The sequence below is a fragment of the Candoia aspera genome, chromosome 8, assembly GCF_035149785.1.
Source record: "Candoia aspera isolate rCanAsp1 chromosome 8, rCanAsp1.hap2, whole genome shotgun sequence".
Taxonomy (NCBI): domain Eukaryota; kingdom Metazoa; phylum Chordata; class Lepidosauria; order Squamata; family Boidae; genus Candoia; species Candoia aspera.
In genome coordinates, this window is record NC_086160.1 from 69,244,774 (window position 1) to 69,263,592 (window position 18,819).

At 42.5% G+C, this 18,819-nt stretch overlaps 2 protein-coding genes across 3 annotated transcripts in view; one reads left to right on the top strand and one right to left on the bottom strand.

The window, feature by feature from the left end:
• CNOT6L (CCR4-NOT transcription complex subunit 6 like) overlaps window positions 1-9,011 on the top strand; it is a 386,677-nt gene extending 377,666 nt beyond the window's left edge. Inside the window, exon 13 of the transcript XR_010068421.1 lies at window positions 8,997-9,011. The gene's annotated coding sequence lies outside the window, so the exon portion shown is untranslated. The remainder of the gene's footprint in view (window positions 1-8,996) is intronic.
• Window positions 1-18,819, bottom strand: part of SHROOM3 (shroom family member 3) — a 138,494-nt gene that overhangs the window by 9,497 nt on the left and 110,178 nt on the right. For both annotated transcript variants that reach the window (XM_063310357.1, XM_063310358.1), the window contains exons 3-5: window positions 16,406-16,537; window positions 7,643-10,952; window positions 1,935-2,011 (exon numbers count right to left, since the gene is read on the bottom strand). In XM_063310357.1, coding sequence (XP_063166427.1) covers window positions 1,935-2,011; window positions 7,643-10,952; window positions 16,406-16,464 — 3,446 coding nt within the window. In that variant the 5' untranslated portion in view covers window positions 16,465-16,537. The remainder of the gene's footprint in view (window positions 1-1,934; window positions 2,012-7,642; window positions 10,953-16,405; window positions 16,538-18,819) is intronic.

Below are 18,819 nucleotides of genomic sequence, written 5' to 3' on the forward strand. Positions count from 1 at the left end.
TTTCCATGCAGATTACACAGAAAATTACACGGACGTCCATATAATCATCAAGAGTTTTGCTTTTCAAAGACAACTTCAAGTCACCCTCAATTTCTGATATGTACAAGAACACATCTATGTGGCAGCTCAATGCTATTTTCTGGAATGTTTTTTGACTTCCTAATTTAACCTAAAGCCCTTGTATTCCTTAGTGACCTCCCATCTAACAAGGACTGACCCTACTTAGCTTCTGAGCCCAGACAAGGTGACATAACTCCAAAATTTATTCTAGAGCTTGGATCGAAGGCGTGCACATTAGAGGTACACTCAAATACCTCTCCAAACTCAGTGTGTCAAGGGCTGAGATAGCCACATCTCCCAACATGTCAATTTGTGTGGAAACGTTCTCTGTGCATGAATGCACATACACAGCCTTCATACATCTTGTCCACAGTCATGTGCTACCAATAAAATAAGCAATGATAAATAATTATGTTTAAGGTTTAATAATGTGGTTCACTCATTGTCACTAACAGATGCAGAAATAATTAATGCTTTCATTTTTTGTGACAAATAATGCAGCCAAGATGCAGCTCACATCTACTGTTGTACTCTGGAGTTCATTGCTAAAAAGATATTCAATTACAAGGGAGATCTCCATTCCAGCTAATAGGTAGTTTCATTATTAGTGACTGGACTGAAGCATAGATAGTTTTTCATGTATATAAAATGTTATTTCTGAGTGGGATTAATTTGAGGAGCATGAAAATTTAACGTGACCAAAGGTTCCAGTTGCAGACTAGCTCCATGAGGGAGGATGACATGAATATGTTAGATTAATATATAACATTCTGAAATAGTTCTCATGTGATTTCCCTGCCATCTGGCCTCTGGAGCAGTAATTATGTGGGATATGCAAAGCATCTGAAGGGGCGCTTCATGAAGCATGTTGTTGCAAGCAACCTGCCCTCCCTTGAATGTTGAAGCAGCTGTGAAGACTGGAAGGCTTAGCACGACTAAGTTTGGGGGGATGCTGGGGTCTCTGTGTGCGCATTCACAGGTGACGGAAGCAGGGCTGCCGATGAAGTGAAGCATCTGAGCATGTTTGTGCAAGTGGAGGTGATTGGAAGGTTCTGGAAGAAGCCATATCACCTCTTCTGGCAGAGCAAGCCCTTCACTCACACGAACGCAATTGGAGAAGCATCTCTTAGAATGCTCTCCTAGCTCTAATTGTCCTTTCTTCCTTTACTTATGTAGGCAGCTCCATCACTAAGCTGTATTTTCTGGCTTTACTCCTCTCTCGTTCTGAAGCATAAACCCACCATCTTGGGAAAACAAGCTACAAGAAATGAAAAGGGTCTCAATTCCGCCGATGAAGGAACATGCGACTCTTTTGAATTACAGGTAGTCGTCACGTAACAAACGTCCCTTTAGTGATGGTTCGGACTTACAACAGTGCTGGAAAAAACTGACTTAAGACCGGTCCTCACATGACCATTGCAGCATTCCTGAGGTCACATGATCATGATTTGGCGCTTGGCAACAAGCTGGCATTTATGACTGTCACAGTGTTCTGTGGTCATGTGATTGCCATTTTTTACCTTCCTGGCCAGCTTCTGGCAAGCAAAATCAAAGGGGAACCGCATGATTCACTTAACAACCATGTGATTCGCTTAATGCCCGCAGTGATTCGCTTAACCACTGCAAAAAAGGCTGTAAAATTGGGTCAGTTTTGCTTAACAACCACTTCGCTTAGCAACAAAAATCCCAGTCCCAATTGTGGTCATTAAGGGGGACTACTTGTACACAGAACCCTTTGGCTGAAAAAAAGGTAATCCTCAATGACATACTGAGCAAGCTTACTGATTTTCCAGCTGCAAATTTTGGAAATGTCATTTCTAGGTATTTGGTATGCGCGCGCGCGCACACACACACACACACACACACACTCTTACCTGCTGCTAGCCCCCAGAACATAGAAAGGATCTTTCACAAAATGACAGATTTGACTACTGTCTTCCACCTGGAAATCCTTAAGAAGAAAAGAGATGAGAAGTTAAAAGCATGTAAAAAAACCCAAGCATTCTATAAAAGAGAAGTTTGGGAAATAGTGTGTAGGTGCCCAAACCAATACAATTACTGCTTTATAAATACAGCAGAAAGAGGATGTGTGTTTACTTACATGTATATCAAGAAAACATTTGTGCTCTAATTTTTGCAACACTCAAATAACAGTGTTCCCCAGCTTGGCACTGCCCAGATCTGCTGAATTACACCCTTCATCCCCTCCCAGCCAGACAGTTCTATTAGCTGGGAATAAGCACTGGATTCTGATGCATCTGGGTACCTGGATTGCAGGATGCCTGCTCTGCTGCAAGGAGCTTCATGCTCGTTCTCTCCTCTGTGCTGAAGGAAACTGCAACCTCAATCCAGCCCACTTACAGCGTTTGCACGCTCAGATTTGTACAATGATCTTTTGGCCAGATGATGTGGCCAATGCAAGTTCCATGGAAATGACTGAACGAACACTTGAGTGGACAGAAGGAAGGAGAAAAAAAAACTTTCTCTGGGGGGACACATCAGCTGAATTGCCTCTGTGCTTCAAGACAGAAAAATGCCAATCCCTGACGCTATTTCTCTCTCGTAGGCCTGCTGATTATCCAAGTTTTTTGCAACTGCTATTGGTGCTAGCAGTTTCCCCCTATCGCTGCATCTGCGTCTCAGCAAATCTTCACTGACTCGGTTTCTGCCTGCCATGTAAATATTAAAAGCATGGAACTCCTGCTGGAAAAACTGGAAACACAAATACACATATAGCAATTTGCCCATCCGCTTTCTTGGTCTCCTGCAACTTCTCTTAAACTTCCAAAAGAGAAGCAGTATTTTTTTTTTTTGGTTCATTTGATAATTATCAATGGCAGGAAAACGAGTTGAAGTAGAATCCGGGTGAGATTAAATTTGATCTTCATTTGGTGCAACCGCTTTATTCTTGCTGAAGAAAGACCTGTGGATTTGAGTGAGCCTTGTAGGTATAGAATCAGCTGCATTCACAGTCTAGACTAGAGAATGTTAGACATAAAGCTGTTGGGTATCATGAGAAAGCCCTGGGGATTAATTCTCCTAACTATCTTAAAAGCACAGTAAGATTGTTTAATTGGGATATTATTTGGGAATGTCAGGCACAAGGGACTGTTTGCCAGGTTGCAAGAGAAATTAGATTGCATAGGTATAAATTATCACGGATGCAAAAAGTATGTCACTGGGACTCCATGTGTCCCTTCCCTCCCTTTCTGTAACCACCAGAACCCTGAGTTAGTAGGGTCAAACATTTGGTGTTTTTTTTTTGTGCATTTCTAGAGAGTGGATTAAAAGGGCAAAATAGGTGCCTTATGCCTTGCAGAGACTTAAGTTATCAGCTTCAGCCTTTAAAATAAACAGAACCCTGGGTCTGTCCATTTCTAAATTTGATCCTCAAGTTGCCACTCAAAGCTTATTGCAGCCCACAAGCCAACTGCACCTTTGTGATAGAAACGGAAGGATTGGTCCCTAAAATTGAAGGTTTCCAAATGTGTAATTAAAAAAAAAAATATTATGAAAAATTGGCCTGAATATCCTTCACGCTTAATATCACAAAAGATCTTGACTTCATAGGTCCCAATGCTACTATTCACTTATGATCATATAAAGACAACAGGCTACTAAGTAATTCCTATACATTTTTGTGCTTCTAAACATGAACCTCTACCACTGCTGTCAGTTCATCTGAATGTGGTGCTTTAAGAATATCCATCTCATTGCAATTTCAGGAAAGAGCCAATAAAGCATACAGGCATTTCATCAATAGATGGTTCCTGATAAAACAGCTTGGTTTATCTTTCACACTCCAATGATGGACAATTAGAACACAAAGCATTTTGTCCACTGTACCACTGGATAATCCAGAGAACAGTGAATAAATAAAATTTGGGGTACCGGTATGAATAGCTAACATATCACCATGATTACTGATTATCAGTTAATGGTTAATGGGTATCTACTGGGGAAAAAAATGAGGAAATGAAGAATCAAATTGTTGTATTATATTTATCCCAGGCAGGAGATATTATTTGACTTGGGATGGGTAAAATTGACTAATGATTTATTGGATAAGCCAAAGTTACACCCCAGAGAAACTGATGCTCCCCCGGACCCCCTCCAGTAGATGCCCCGGCAAAGTTAGGAGATATTCCAGGAATGTGGAAGTTCTACCCAAATGTAGCTCTTCAGATGGTTCCTGAAGATCCACCTTTTCAAAGCCTGCCAACTCTTATTGGTAGAATGGAACTAAGCTATCTGACATGTTGATGCAGGTTAAAGAGCATGGAAGATATGAGCCTCCCCAAATGATGTTGGATGGAGCAACTGTGAGATGGGGAGTGGGTGTGACAATGTCAGGTCTTCCTGTCAAAATAGAAGCTCAGTAGGTGTCCCTTTGGATTCTTCTCTGGCCAGGAAGAATCACATTTATGATCATGATACAGCAAAAATCAAAGGGATGAGCTTTGGTTTGGATTTCTTGAGATGGTATTTTTTCAACAAAGCAGAACTTCGACAAAACAGCCTACTTCCGCTTTGTATCTTATTCTGTCATTTGTGGATTTCAAATAATGCCTTGTCGTCCCTGTATCAGATGAAGAATCTTTGTATGAAAGATGTAGTTGGTGATTTGTTATATGGCCTACTGTATAAGGGTTTAATGTAAAGATTTTGGTCTATTATTTCAAAACAGCATGGGGATATATTTCCCAATGGTATACTTGCTTGCCCAATTATAATCTTAAGAGACTCTTCCACATATGTTGTTAATAAAACTGCATTGTTTACCCACAAGGAAACAGGAGTTTTAGCTGATAAATCTGTAGTTACTGTTTATCCCATATACGTATATTGTTATGGCACTTGGCTAAATGCAAATCAAAAGTATGACGAGCTGACAAAAAACAGCGATGATTTAGATGGAATTCAACCAAATGATTACTTAGCAAGCAGCTTTACAAGAAACAGGATTGTTTTCCTAATCTCTCTCAGTCCTGTTTGAATACTCTAGCAGTTTACTATTTGATCTTTAGAAAAGATGGTAATGTGGGTTAGATTTGGATTTCTCCAGCCAGGATGCAGTTCATCCCCAATAAAAGTTCTAGTATTCTCCTTTCCTTTGCTATGAAAAGCGAAGCACCCCAGATAATACAAGGATACATAATGGTTAGATTCACATATTGTTCTAGCCCTTGGTTTATTTTAATCATGGTTGGTTGAATAAATCACAATTAGTGGGATAATACCTCGTGCAAAGCTATAACCTATGGATTATAAGCTACAATGGCTAGGGTCACCCTGCAATAATCCAAAATCTAATCAACTAATTCATGGATTAGTATGAAGGGTGTTCCCAGACAATGAGATGTAATTGTCTGGTCTTTTTGTGCATTTAAATTATCACCCTGGGCAGAGCTGGGGTTCCCAAGCATGAAAAATTCCGAGACAAAAAGAAGGGGCTTGAGAAAATGCACAAAAATACAGGCGTCTCTCCAGATGCTAAAGATCACATATTCTGGGGAGACAGGATGCCACCAGGTCATAATTTTCTATGCCAAAAGATTGCTCTGGGTGTAGCTTGCCTCCCTCCGTTGTCAGAGGCAAAGGCAGCAGCTGGTGAAGGAGGGGCCCGCTTCAGCGCTTGCCCAAATTTATACGCCGGAGACCTATAAGGCATGCAGGCTGAGACAGGCTAAAAGAGGGGATGCAGCAAAAGAGGAGGAATGCAGGGCTGAAGACAGATGGGCTGGCAAGATTGCACAGCTATCAATTTCCTCTGTTCTTTAAACAAATTCCTTTGGTGACACTGCTGCGTAATTTATAGCCAGGCAGCACGGAACGCTATATCCCCTAAGGAGACCCTGCGAAAATATATAGGGAGCCCAAGCTGAGGCCAGTGTGAAGCTGCAACAGAAATAAAGTCTTCCAGAAATGATCAAAATTGAGGCAAGCTTTGCTTTCTCTGTATCCTTTCTTGTTTCTCCTCTCAAAAAAAATACAGCTGGATTCCAATTAAAATAAGGCTGCAGAAGCTCAGGGGGCCAGCAAGTAGCAGCAAAGAGATGCAGCAACATCCCACTCTTGGTTATCACCTTTTGGTCACCTGGAGTTCTGCAGACCAGATCTGGGGGTCCTAACTAAAAGCACATTTGGACAGATACAGGGCAACTGAATCTGAACTGAACAGATTAGATTAGATTAATACTGTTCAAAGAAAAGATATGGTGAGTCATGTGTGTGCTTGAAGAAAATGGATGTGGCAAGTTGTTGCCCATTATAGAAAATAATACTGGGGGAGATGGACCAACATTCTGAGAATATTAGGAGATTGACATGACCTCTTTTTCATATTTCTATTTCCATATATGCATGTTCCTCTATCTTGAATGCCTAAAATATTTATCAGCACCGTTAACGGCCATGATTTTGTGCCATTAACACAAATCCAGGACACACAAAGCTACAGAAACTTTCCTCCACCTCCCACCTACCCACCAAAAGTGCCTTCCTAAATTTCTGCATGTGAAGCTGCAATTAAAAGACCAAGACCAAGTGCAATTCCTCCAAATTCAACCCTAAGAGATCCTGAGGTCTACACCAGGCTTAATAGAGCTAAAGCCTGTTAGGTAGGCCTTCTCAGTGGTGGCCCCAACATTATGGAATGTTTTGTAGCTGTGATAAGGGGAGCGCCCACCCTGATTGATTTACACAAAGCAATGAAAAGATTTTTATTCCAAGCTTTTTATATTCCATTCTACTTTGAGCTTTCAGAGTAGACAGTGGGGTTGGGCTTGGGTTACTTGGTAATGGTTTCTTTTTTGTTGTTGGTTTTATTTTATTGTTGTTATATTGCAAACTGCCCGAGCCTTTTCAAAACAAACAGTATACAGAAACGATTGTATTAATTATAAATAAATCAATTTGCAAGCAAATAAAAGAATAACGGAATGCTCAGTTAAAATACGTTGAGCTCCACCAAATTTTGTCCAAACTCAATTTGAGAGCGATTTTGATCTAGGGGACGTAGTCTCAGATTTGAAAGGGCAAGGTTAAAGAGATGGAAAGTTTGGGTGACCTTGACACAATCACTACTTGAACCATCCATCCTCACAGACTTCTTGTTGAACTACAATACATGAGCTACATCCAAACCGTCCTTTGCAAATAGAGAGGGACAATGTTTGAAGCAGCCTTTCGTCTGCCTAAACTTTCAGAGAAGGTAGGATAGATGTGATGATAAAATGTAACACTTCATCAGCAAACTTTGCACAAACCAAGTTCCATGCTGCACCCCATGGACATTTGTAAGAGTCATGCAAAAGATAATCTCTGTGGAACAATTATATTATACCCATGATCAATATTCTGGGGCCCCGTGATACCTTGCCACACAGATTTGGGAAATGCGGTCACAGAAAGTTAGTATTAGCACACAGAAAGAAAAATGGCCTTACATTCTCCTAGATTTACTAGAGCTTCGGAGAACATATCTCTGTGCTCTAGTATCCTTGCAAATGCAAATAGGAAGAAAAGACATCATCAACAAGCCATGAGGAAGTTACGAAATATGGTCTACATCTGTACATACCTGGCACATTTTATCTGCTGAGGGAGATGATCTGGATCGGACATGCATGGTCACGGTCTGGTTTTCTGTTCTATCCAGCAAATCCTCTGCAGAAGCTGACTTCCCAGGCTTCTTGGTGAACCGTGTTTTCTTCTCCAGGGCCTGGCTCATGGGATGTGGTTGGGCGCAAATATCAAGATCTGTCTGAGTACTTTTAGTAAGCTCTGGATTAACCGCATGATCTTGGCGGCCATCTGCTTTCAGCCAACTAGGAGTGGAGCTACTGCTGCTACTGTGATTTGGGTGGCCCACCATCTTGCTCTCAAATTCAATGGGATTAAAGCAACCATGATGTCCAGGCAGAGGAGAAAAAACATGCCCTATTCTAGAGGCCCGTTCTAGGGACTCCCTAGGATGAAAAAGGCTCTGGTCTTGAAGAGAATTCATGCTGGAAGCTGGTGACAGGGACTGACCATCTTGGCCACCTGTTTGCAGGCATGGGGTCTGAGAGCCTTCCCTTTCTTGGGTTGCTGAAGATGGGCGTTTCCCAGTTTTGCGTTCAATGTAATCTGCAAGGGCATTTTGCTGCAGCTGCTTCAGCTCTGGCTTGGAAAGACTGACGGTAGAACAAGCTTTGTTCTCCTTCTCAAAAATCTTGCGTCGGTTGGCCACCGTGCTCTCTGGGAAGACAAACTGTAGCATCTTCTTCTGAAGTGAGAACGGTGAGAGTTCATTATCAGACACCCCTACTTCATTCATTTTCTCTGGTTCAGAGTAAGACCTCTTTTTCTGTTCAGCCGTTAGCCGTTTCCTTCCCCCAATACGGTGTATATGCAGAGGTCCAGGAAGACCTTCTTTATTCGTATGATCCAGCTTTATCTCTGTCGGCGTGATGCTATGCCTCTCCTTTGGGGTATGTGGAGATGCTGTTGTGCTCCTCATCCCGGTGTGTGCTGAAGCTGGTCTTGGGGCACTTCTCTGAACATCCTTTCCAAGTGCAGGACTAATGTTGAGGTCCTTGCGCCTGAACGAGGTGGCCCTCAAAACTCTTGTCTGAGCATCTTTAATGCTGTTCCTGTATGCCTTGTTAAAGGGAACATCCCGCTGTGAGCCACGCAGTTCCTTCGCTTTCTGTAAGACATCTCTCTCAGGTTCATCCAACAACTGGAATGTGCTTCTGCTCCTCTGCAGCTGCCCGGCCTTTTTGTGCAACTCCTTTTCAGAGCATCCGTGGCGATAGGTGCTCTGCTGTTCTGGCAGTGCTCCTAAAGCAGTGGTCGCTACCCTCTGCTGTTCTTCAGAATACCGGTTGACCTTTTCTGGTTTGCCAGTACTTCTTTCGTTTGGATAGAGCACATTTGGGTACAGGTCTGAGTTATTTGCACTGGCCAGCCTGCCGTGTTCATCTAGCAATTGACCATACTCTTGAGAGTTATGCCTATTTCGGGAATCTTCACCGCTGGACTTCTTTGACCCAGAGTTTTGGCTCAAGCCATTCGCACTCTGTGGCCGCTGGTGGCCTTGGTCACGCTGCTCTATCTTGTTGACCTTCTCCAGCACAGAACATCGCGCCTTCCTAGATTCCATTTTCCCACCCCAAGGGTTCTGAAAGCTGTTGCTGCTGCAAGAATGGAACTGGTCAGCTCTGAAGTCAGCTGTCTTTGGGAGCAATGGAGAAGAAGGCTCCTCATACTTTGATTCCATGCCATGGCTATACTCTGTACTAACAGCGGCATCCCGGTGATCTTCCGAGGCACGCCATTTTCTGTCCGGCCAATATTCAGGGACATGCTCTTGACAATCCTTTTCTTCCTGGCCAGCATAGTTAACAAAAGGCCACTTGGCACCAGAACAACTTTTGCATTGTTGCACCTCCTTCAAATCCATGGCGTTTGGAAGTTGAGTACTCTCTGGGATATTTTGCAGGGAGGAAAATATGTACTGCTTGGCCTTATTGGGACTCCATTGGTTTTGTGCTGCAGAATCCCTCTCACTTCTCTGCAGGTTAGCATTTCTGTCCTCTTGCTGCTCTTCTGAACTGTATTCCTTTGAGGGGCAACAGGCTTTGCTATCAGTCACATCTCTTAGGTGAAATGACCAGGGCTGAAAGGCATGGTTCAAGTGCTGAGCATTTTTTGCACTTTCTTGGATTGTGGGTTGTGCTACATAGGTGGGGTCTGCCTCATCCTGTCTTGGAGAGGTGGGGTAGGCTTGAGGATGGGTTCTATACAAGATGATTTTTGAAGCCTCATCACCCATCTTTTTTTTCCCTGCCACTGATGGTCCACATTCAGGATGGTAGAAGATGGTCGCCTTGTTAGGAATGCTTTGGTTCCCATTCTCATCCAAGGCAGAATGTGGCTTGCAGGCAACAGCCTTTTCATATGAAGCTGGAAAAGAAGCAGGAGGCAGAGCATGTGCACTCTCTTTGGCAAGTGCTGGGTACACCAGCCCGCTATTGTTCGCAGAAGGGTGAGGAACATGGGCAAAGTGTGGCTCAGGCGAAGGAACAGGGTAAACCCCAGTAGGAAGCATTGGCTGTCCTGGTTGAGCACCTTGTGGGTAGCTCTGTTTGGGCTTCATGGTGGGACTGCCCTCTGGACTCCTCTCCATCACAGTGTGGAGCTGTCCTTCTAGGAATGCAGGTTTTGAAAGCTGCCCTGGAGGAGGAGTGCCTTGGCCTAGGAGAAGCCAAGCACTTTTGGGATGAGTCCTAAACGACTTTCTTTGCTCAAGATTGGACCAAGAGCTGGGCCTCTCATGGTGCCTTATTGCTGCATAGCTATCACTTCTGGTGGGTGGCATGGGAGGTCCCTTCACATACTGGCTCTCGCTGTCCAATGAATTCCGTGTTTGTGGACCTTTGTTATGGCCATGCAGCCTGCTGGAGCTGTAACCTTTGGCATGGGCCTCACCGGTGGGTACAAGAGCAGAAGACTTCACTTCATATTCCTCCGAAACTCCTCTCTGGGCATTGTAGACAGTCTTTATGTACCTGATGTCTGCCTGCCGCATTCCCCCTTCCTGCGGTCTGCCGCGGGAATGCACATTCTCCATGGAATAGGATCTCTCCTTGCAGAAGGGAGGCAGCTGATATTCCGGGGTGCTGGAACTCGTTGAAAAAGAGCTGTAAGCAGAATCTCTCTTGCTGTGAAGGTGAGCAAGCTGGTCAATACTACTGGTGGATTTGGCTGGTGAAAGATGGCAGGAAGGATGGGTGTATCCTGCAGGCATATGGTCCAAACTCTCCATGCTGCCTCTGGAGCTGTACTGCTCAGGACTTCTTCTTAAAAAGCCATGGTCATAGTTGGAGAGATCATTTGTAGAGGATCTGAAGGCAGGACCAAGCGGGAGAGACACACACACGCACATATACACAGAAGGAAACACTGGTTAGCATTAATATGCAAGCAAGAGAGAGTTGTACTGACTTATAAAGGGACTGAGGGATATGTTTAGTTTTTAGAGGATAGACGAAAACCCATATTTGGGCCTTGTTCTGTTCTTAGTGTGCAGTCATCCTGGTTTCCTAGAAAGAATTATTTGACATTGCAACACATGTCTCTTATTTATCACTGTAAAGGGAGAGAAAAAAATAGACGGAGCAGATCACAAGCGGCGGAGGCTTTGCAGGGAAGTGCGTGTGTGTCTGCTCCACCCATGTGATTCATCACAAGCATCCTAAACATCGCCAAAATATCCAGACATCGTTAGAGAAAGGAAGAAGGAGGGGAGAAATCTCCCCTTTCTTTCTGACTCTTACTTTTTTCTCCCTTTTTTGCTTTTTAAGGTGGTGAAGGCAACAGCCTTCTGGAAACTCCAGCTAGACTGGAGATGTTTTGTTTGCTGTGTGAGAAATAATCAGGCAGGATAGGAAAGAAGGCAATGAGGAATGGGTGTGGGAACTGAAAGAGAACGCTGATAAACCTCAGTCCTTTCAGGAAGCCATCAAGTGAGGTTCTCCCAGGGGACACTCCTGTCAAAAAGCTCAAAGTTAGGGGGCAAAATTTCAACAACCCTTGTCAAGAAGGCTTGGATATCCCCCCCAAAAACACACAAACAATTGTCACTGCTACTGAGAAGAGGACGGAACTACATTCTTCAATCCAGTCCCCCCGCCAACAGATGTCCTTCAAATGTGCTGGACTTCAATTCCAGGCCATGCTGGCCGGGAATTCTTGGCACTGAATGCCAGACAAGAGCTTTAAGTTGGCAAGACTGCTATAATCAAGCATTCTTTTCCCTCATGCTAGAGCCCATTTAGTGTAGTGGCTAAAGGGTACAGGCTAGGAACTAAAAGACTGAGAGTTCCAGTCCTGCCTCAGACAGAAAGCCATCTGGATGACTCTGGGCCAGTCTTTCTCTCTCAGCCCTAGGAAGAAGGCAAGGGCAAGTTATTGAAAAATGTTGCCAAGAAAACTCCAAGGACTTGTCCAGACAGTCGCAGGAGTCAAAGCTGATTTGAAGCCACAAAAACCCTAAAACCAGTGAAGGGAAGAAGGACCAGTCTTGCACTAATTGGTTCACTGATAAATATAGACCTGGGAAATCCTGGGTTTAAGTATCCTCATCATGTGACACACTAATAGACAGAAATATGGAAATATCATGACACAGAAGTATGAAGTGGGACCTATTCTGCTCATACTCGATAAATTTTGGGCTGCTTTGGAATGGGCTGAAGAAGAGGGGTGAAATTAGACTTGTCTAAGTTGGATTAAAGTAGACTAACACAAACTTCTTCAAATTGGACTAAAGTGCCATCAGTAGTCTTAAGTTCTTTCCTAGTTTGATCTTAGTAAATTCTAGAGGTTGGAAAGAACCAACTCTCTTCTTTTTAATTTCACTTTTCCCCCTTTTTGACCATATTCAGAAGATCCTGTCTGACTCAGGAAGATGACCATTATGTGTAGACTACTAATACTACTTCAAAGGAATTCTCATGAGTACAAAATATGAAAAATAATGTAGTTTTCTCAAGAGCACTAATCCCTAAACTACATGCAGGGCACATTTAATCTGATAAACTATCAAGGAAAAAAATTAATGTGTTACTCAAAATCTCAAAAAAAGTTCTGCTCAGTGTTTACTAAGGAGTTGTAGACAGTTAGAGAGATGACCTTGGAGAAGGAATCCAGAAGCCGTTAGGGAAACACCAGGTACAGAAGAAACAATACATGTTATTTACGTCCAGGGAGGTGGGAGAGTGTTACAAAGAGGCTCAGACTATCCCCCACCCCCAGGTTGTAAGAGGGACAGAAGGGAACACACTGACAGACTTCCAAGATTCTGTTACTATGGCCTATCTCAATAAAGTATAGTTCCAGTCTTCCTGTGGAGTCTGTTTCCTGATCTGGTCTACCTCGAAAGGCTGACATCAGTAGTAAAATAAAGAGGCAAAAGTCAGTAAGAGAGGAGAGAAGATTGTAGGTTTAATCTCTGCAGGCTCCAGGTAAGGCTGAAAAAATCATGCCTATAACCATGAAATGCTTATACAGGTCAGTGCTGACAACGTGGGGCTAGGAGGACTAATAGCCCAACTTCTATTATGGTTCCAAGCTACAACTGAAAGTAAGTTTAATGTGATCCTTCAAGGCTTTCTAAGGAGATACAGCAAAATATTCCAGCCTCAGAGGAAGAGGAGTTGCTCCGTGTGGTGTTTGCCTCCTTCTAGTCAGGAGTGGCAATGCATAAACACCTAAGAGCTCTCTACAACAATTATCATGGGATATCTACAAGTAGGAGATGCAAACCGTACTTAGCTTTCAGAACTTTAGGAGATACTGCTTATAAAAGATCACAAAGCAAAAAAACATTAAAGACTGACAATTAATTGCTTTGAAAGTGGAGGTAATATAATACCCTCCAGGTTAGTAACTATTCATATAAAAATAGAATAATAAATTCAGAGTTAATCCATGTTGAATTATAATACACTCGGTCAATCAACCAAGCAGCAAACAGCCTAATCAAGGAATTCCCAAAGAGAGAACAACACCCCACCAACACAAGCAGGGCAAGCCACGGTATATAAACAGAGGGCAAACCTTCTCGCACTGAAGATGTTGCCTAGTCTGGCAGTGAAACATTTGCATGAAAACTAAAAGGCTCAGAGAGCACCAAGGACTCCACAGTTCAATCCTGAGCTACAAATATTCTCTTCGATTGGTAATGATGTTTCCATCATCAGATATAGGGAAGGAAAAAGGCTCAGATACAAGGAAAAAAGGAAGAAATGGAACAACTTAATTAAGCAGGGACCAAATGGAAGAAATGCAGTGGGCCATAAAGAAAGCATGACAGAGGGGATGTTGAGGAGGAATTCCTTTGGCAGAACTAGCCATTTTTCTTGTTCAAAGTCCATTTCCTCCACAGTCCTTTTCCGTTGTTGACATTTTAAACAGATAAGGAACCTCAGCCCCTGATAATCTGATTCTCTAACATAATGTTTCTCAACCTTGGTGACTTTAAGAGGTGTGGACTTCAACTCCCAGAATTCCCCAGCTAGCATGCTGGCTAGGGAATTCTGGGAGTTGAAGTCCACAGGTCTTAAAGTCACCAAGGTTGAGAAACACTGCTCTAACAGAAAGCCCCACCTATCTACTGCAAATACATAGCAAGTTCCTGAAGGAGCATTGGCCATATGTCCACTAGATGCTAGTAGGGGTCTGCAATGTGGAAACTCCTTGAGAAACGCAACTTGGCTAAACAGAGGTGTGAGAGGGAACACACCATTCTAGGTCTGGGAACTCTTTGCAACCAGCCATAGCATGGAGATAAACACAGTATTACTTCAAGAATGACTCCACCAGATTATTTATGTTGGTTAGGATCAAGAGTAAGAACACAGGTCTCTACTGAAAGATTTTTCCTTTCTGGCCCTCCCCTGTCCCATAATCCTAGAGTTTCTTCCTGTCTTCCCATCCTATGACTCTTTGATCTCAGTAGATTACTGGTGATGCCAGTATTCAGGTTTCGCAGGGAATGTGAGATCCCAGAGTTAGACTTGTGGAGAAGAGACAGTCCTATCATTCTGTTGAGATTCAAAAATTGCCAGAAGCAGATATATGTATTAAACTGAATTTCTTCGTCTGTACACACAAAAGCCAGAATTATCATTAATGTTTTTTCAGATATCTTAAGTTCACTCTTATGGACATCTACTTAAACGCCAATTTGAACATACAGGTAGTCCTCGTTTAATGCATACTCGTTCAGTGACCATTTGAAATTATGATGGCACTGAACGAGGGGTACTTTATGACAGGTCATTGTAGTTGTGGCTGTCGCAGCATCCCTGCAGTCACATGATTGCAATTCAGGTGCTTGGCAACTGGCTCGCAATTACGTTGCAGTGTCCTGCGGACATATGATCACCATTTGCGACCTTCATTGCCAGCTTCTGACAAGCAAAGTCAATGGGGAAGGCAGCAGGAGGTTGCAAATGTCAATCACGTGACTGTGGGATACTGCAGCTGGGCAGGACTTGCCTAATGACAGCAACCGGAATTGCCAGAACTGCCATCGTATGTTGGCATGGTCACGTGATATCGCGCCTTATGACCACATCCCTTAGCAATGTAGTTCCCGGTCCCAAACTGGGTAAGCATCGATGATAATTCCTTTACAGATTTAAAATGAATTTTATACCATAAATGGGCCCAAATCAAATCATTTTCTGATAGTTTAAGACTGTCAAGAGAGGATTCTGTATTTGATCTAAGAGTTTCATATTAATACTTAGAGATAACTTTGATTTTAAGTGGTGCAAATAAACACTATTCTTGAAATGCTGTTAATGGTCTTGTTTTCAAGATGGATTTCTGACAGCAGATACAAAGGTTTAAATATCTGTAAGGAATCTGAGAATTATCACAAACGTCTAAGTTCTGAAATATGTAGGAAGAGTATTGAGGCCTTTGAACTTTGATGTTGGAGAAGACTCCTGAGAATACTGTGGATATCCAAGAAAACAAACCAATGGATCATTGAACTAATCAAACCAGAGATCTCACTTTCAGTGAGAGTTCTCACAGGCTCAAATTATCCTGCTTCAGAAACATTATGCAAAGATCTAGCTCTCTGGAGAAGGCTCTAATGCTGGGAAAGGTGGAAAGAAAGAGGACAACCAACAGCAAGGGGGATGGAATCTGTTAGTGGCGATGAGTGCACCGTCGAGAGGCTTGAAAGACCAGGTCAGGGACAGATTATCATGGAGAAAATCTATCTATGTGATTGCTAGGAGTCAAAAATGACTTGATGGCTCCTCCTCCTCCATCACCATACTTTTGCTTAAACTGTATGCTACATACCTAAAGTCTAAGTTTTTATAATTATTCATTAAAAAAAATAATTCTTTGCCATGTACAAAATCAAGCCATAGATAGCGGACTGGAACTTTCTGAAGGACTTTGATTTATTTTTGTTTTTCTTTCTGGGTGCACAGTATTAATAGCCTTGCTCATAAAACTTCCAAAAGATTGAGCTGGGAGTCAAGCAAGGCATGTGAGATGATGCAATCAGAACTCTGAATGAATCTCAATGCTAGATAAATCTCTAATATTTTGCAGAATGGTTCGGGCCATGTGCCTGTACGCAGTGGTTCTAAATCCATAAAGGTGGTATAGCATTTGATAGTGCAGTGAATTGTTCCTCAAAGGATGGGATGGTCTGCTTCCAGCAGAAAAGATGATCTTCTTTCTTTCTGGAGGAAAAAGGACACAGCACACTACATCACACCACTTCTCAGGAGTTGATCTATGGTCAAGATGTTGCAAGACTTACCTTGGATGGTAGGCTTGATGCCAAGGACTGCTAACCGTCCCCTGAGATACTTGCATCATACTGAGATCGGCTTGGGTCTCTGGGAACTTGGCTGAATGCCAGGAGTGTGACTGGCCCACAGGATCACTTTGCCTGTGAAGAAAAAGAATCGGTAACATCATTAGAGTTGTCCATTTGCTCAGCTACCCTGGTACATATAGCACAATTGCAATAGTTATTCAGCATTTACCACATGCCAAAAATGTGACACTGCCCAGAATTTAAACATGCCACAGTCTCTGCTCCCTGATTTTTTTATTACATTCTACTAGTCAGGGATGAAAAGATCACTCTGCTGGAAAACCAATGATTTATTTAGCTGGGGCTGGATGTACTAATTGTGATGATCTGAGTACTAAGCAAACAAAATACCGCATGCTGTAAATTTCATCTTCCATTTTGGCAGCTGCAATTTGTCAATGTTAAGGGCAATGCGGCCTTTAGGTGTTGGTTTCAAATTCACAAATAAGCCTGGCTATTATCTGTGATTGGCTATGAGTGCTATAAATTGAGTAGTCCATAGGAGACCCAGAGTACAGAATAACAGAGATATTGCGGTAAAACTTATACAGTATAACTTCTGTCTTCATACTATGTAAATTGTACAATAGCAGCTCAAATCAAAGAATTGTAGAACTGGAATGGATCACATCTGTCCTGATCAATGTCCGGGAAAACCTACTGAACCATCCATGAGAAGTGGCTGTTCTACCTCTTCTTAAAAGCTTCCAGATATGGAGAACTCAAAACCTCTCTCAATAGCGTGTTCTGCTTTGGTACAGATCTTACCAGAACGTTTTTCCTTATATTTTAACGAAATCTAGGAGGCTGCAACTCACATTCACTATTTCTGGTTTGCATACTGCCAGATGCCAAAGAAATCAACACATTTCCTAAAGCCAAATCTACTGTGACACAGCTGGGCAAATAATTCAAGAAGTCCACAAGCTTCTGTCTAAAAGTATCTCCCAGCATCAAAATCAGATATGCTGTTATTTGGGGAAGCTGAATAAGTACAACATAAATGTGGAAAACTGCATGCAGTCATTAACATATTAGAGAAAGATGCATACAAAACTAAGCATGGGAGAAGTTACATATAACCACTGCAACATTGCTTTTTTTTTTTTTTGAAAAAAACTTGACAGAATAGATTAATACGTGACTGCATACCCTCCTGACCCCGACCGGATTTAAATTGAGCTGCCTGTCCCTGCTACATACACACAACAAAGTGAATTGATGAGTAATTCTTTCATAATCTCTATGCTGGTAGATGTAGCTTATGCCATGCGGGAAAGACAAATGGTACCAATCCATATTCTCTCATCTTTACAATGATTAAAGACACAAGAACTCTTGTCTGGCTCTGCATCTGATCATCCTAGCCAGAGGAGAAAAATGAACATATATGGTTAAAAAAATAAAAAGAGCTCCCAGTTTTAGAAGATGATTCTCTATATTAGATTATTAGAAAGGACATATTTTCACCGGTTCCTTTCTTAAAATTCCCTAGATTCCTACTGATGGGTATACCACATCCAGGCTGGAAAACTCCAGATGTCCATTAGACAGCAGGAAAAAATTACAGTCTACTCCCTGGACTTATTACTGTAATAAACCCCAACCGTGGGCTGGTTTGAGAGAAATCTAATTGCGGTGAGACAACTGGAACATAAAAAGGTGCTTGTCAATATATTGCAGGCGCACAATCTTTTCTGAGCTGTGAGCCATAACGTGGGTGCTGTGGAATGTGTTGGGGGCCGCACATGAGCAAGAAAAGTGCAGGTAGTGATGGTCAAAATAAAAACTGGCCCCCTCTAAGTAATCCCCCCCCCATGTTTACTTCTCCCTCATCTGTCTTCTCTACATTTATCCAGACATAAGACTAGTTTAATAGATGGTGTACTCAAATTATATTCGGGCCTTTGGGGGATGTGCTACCAAAACTGACCAGTATCATCCTTGCCAGGAATACAGAATGTTGCAACCCCAGTGCTCAGAAATTTATTTACCCCTGCAATAAATGGCCATATTATTCATAAAAGATAATGTTTCTTTTGACCCTTGATGACTTCATGGACATGGTCCGGTAGTTTTCTTGACAGCACTGTGGAAGCACTTTATTATTCTCTTCTTTTGGTGTGTTTTTTTCAACTCCTCAGTCAGTCTGCAGTCCTGGGATCACTGGTGATTTCTCATCCAACTACAAACGAGGACAGACCCTGCTGAGCATTCTGGGACCAGCCAAAGTTGGTTAGGTGCTGCCCTGTAGTTATTAACATTCTGAATTAAAACAAATACAACTCCTAGTCTATTGATCAATGTTGAAAAGGGTCAAAATCCAAATATAAGCCAAGCTGAAATTAAATAAA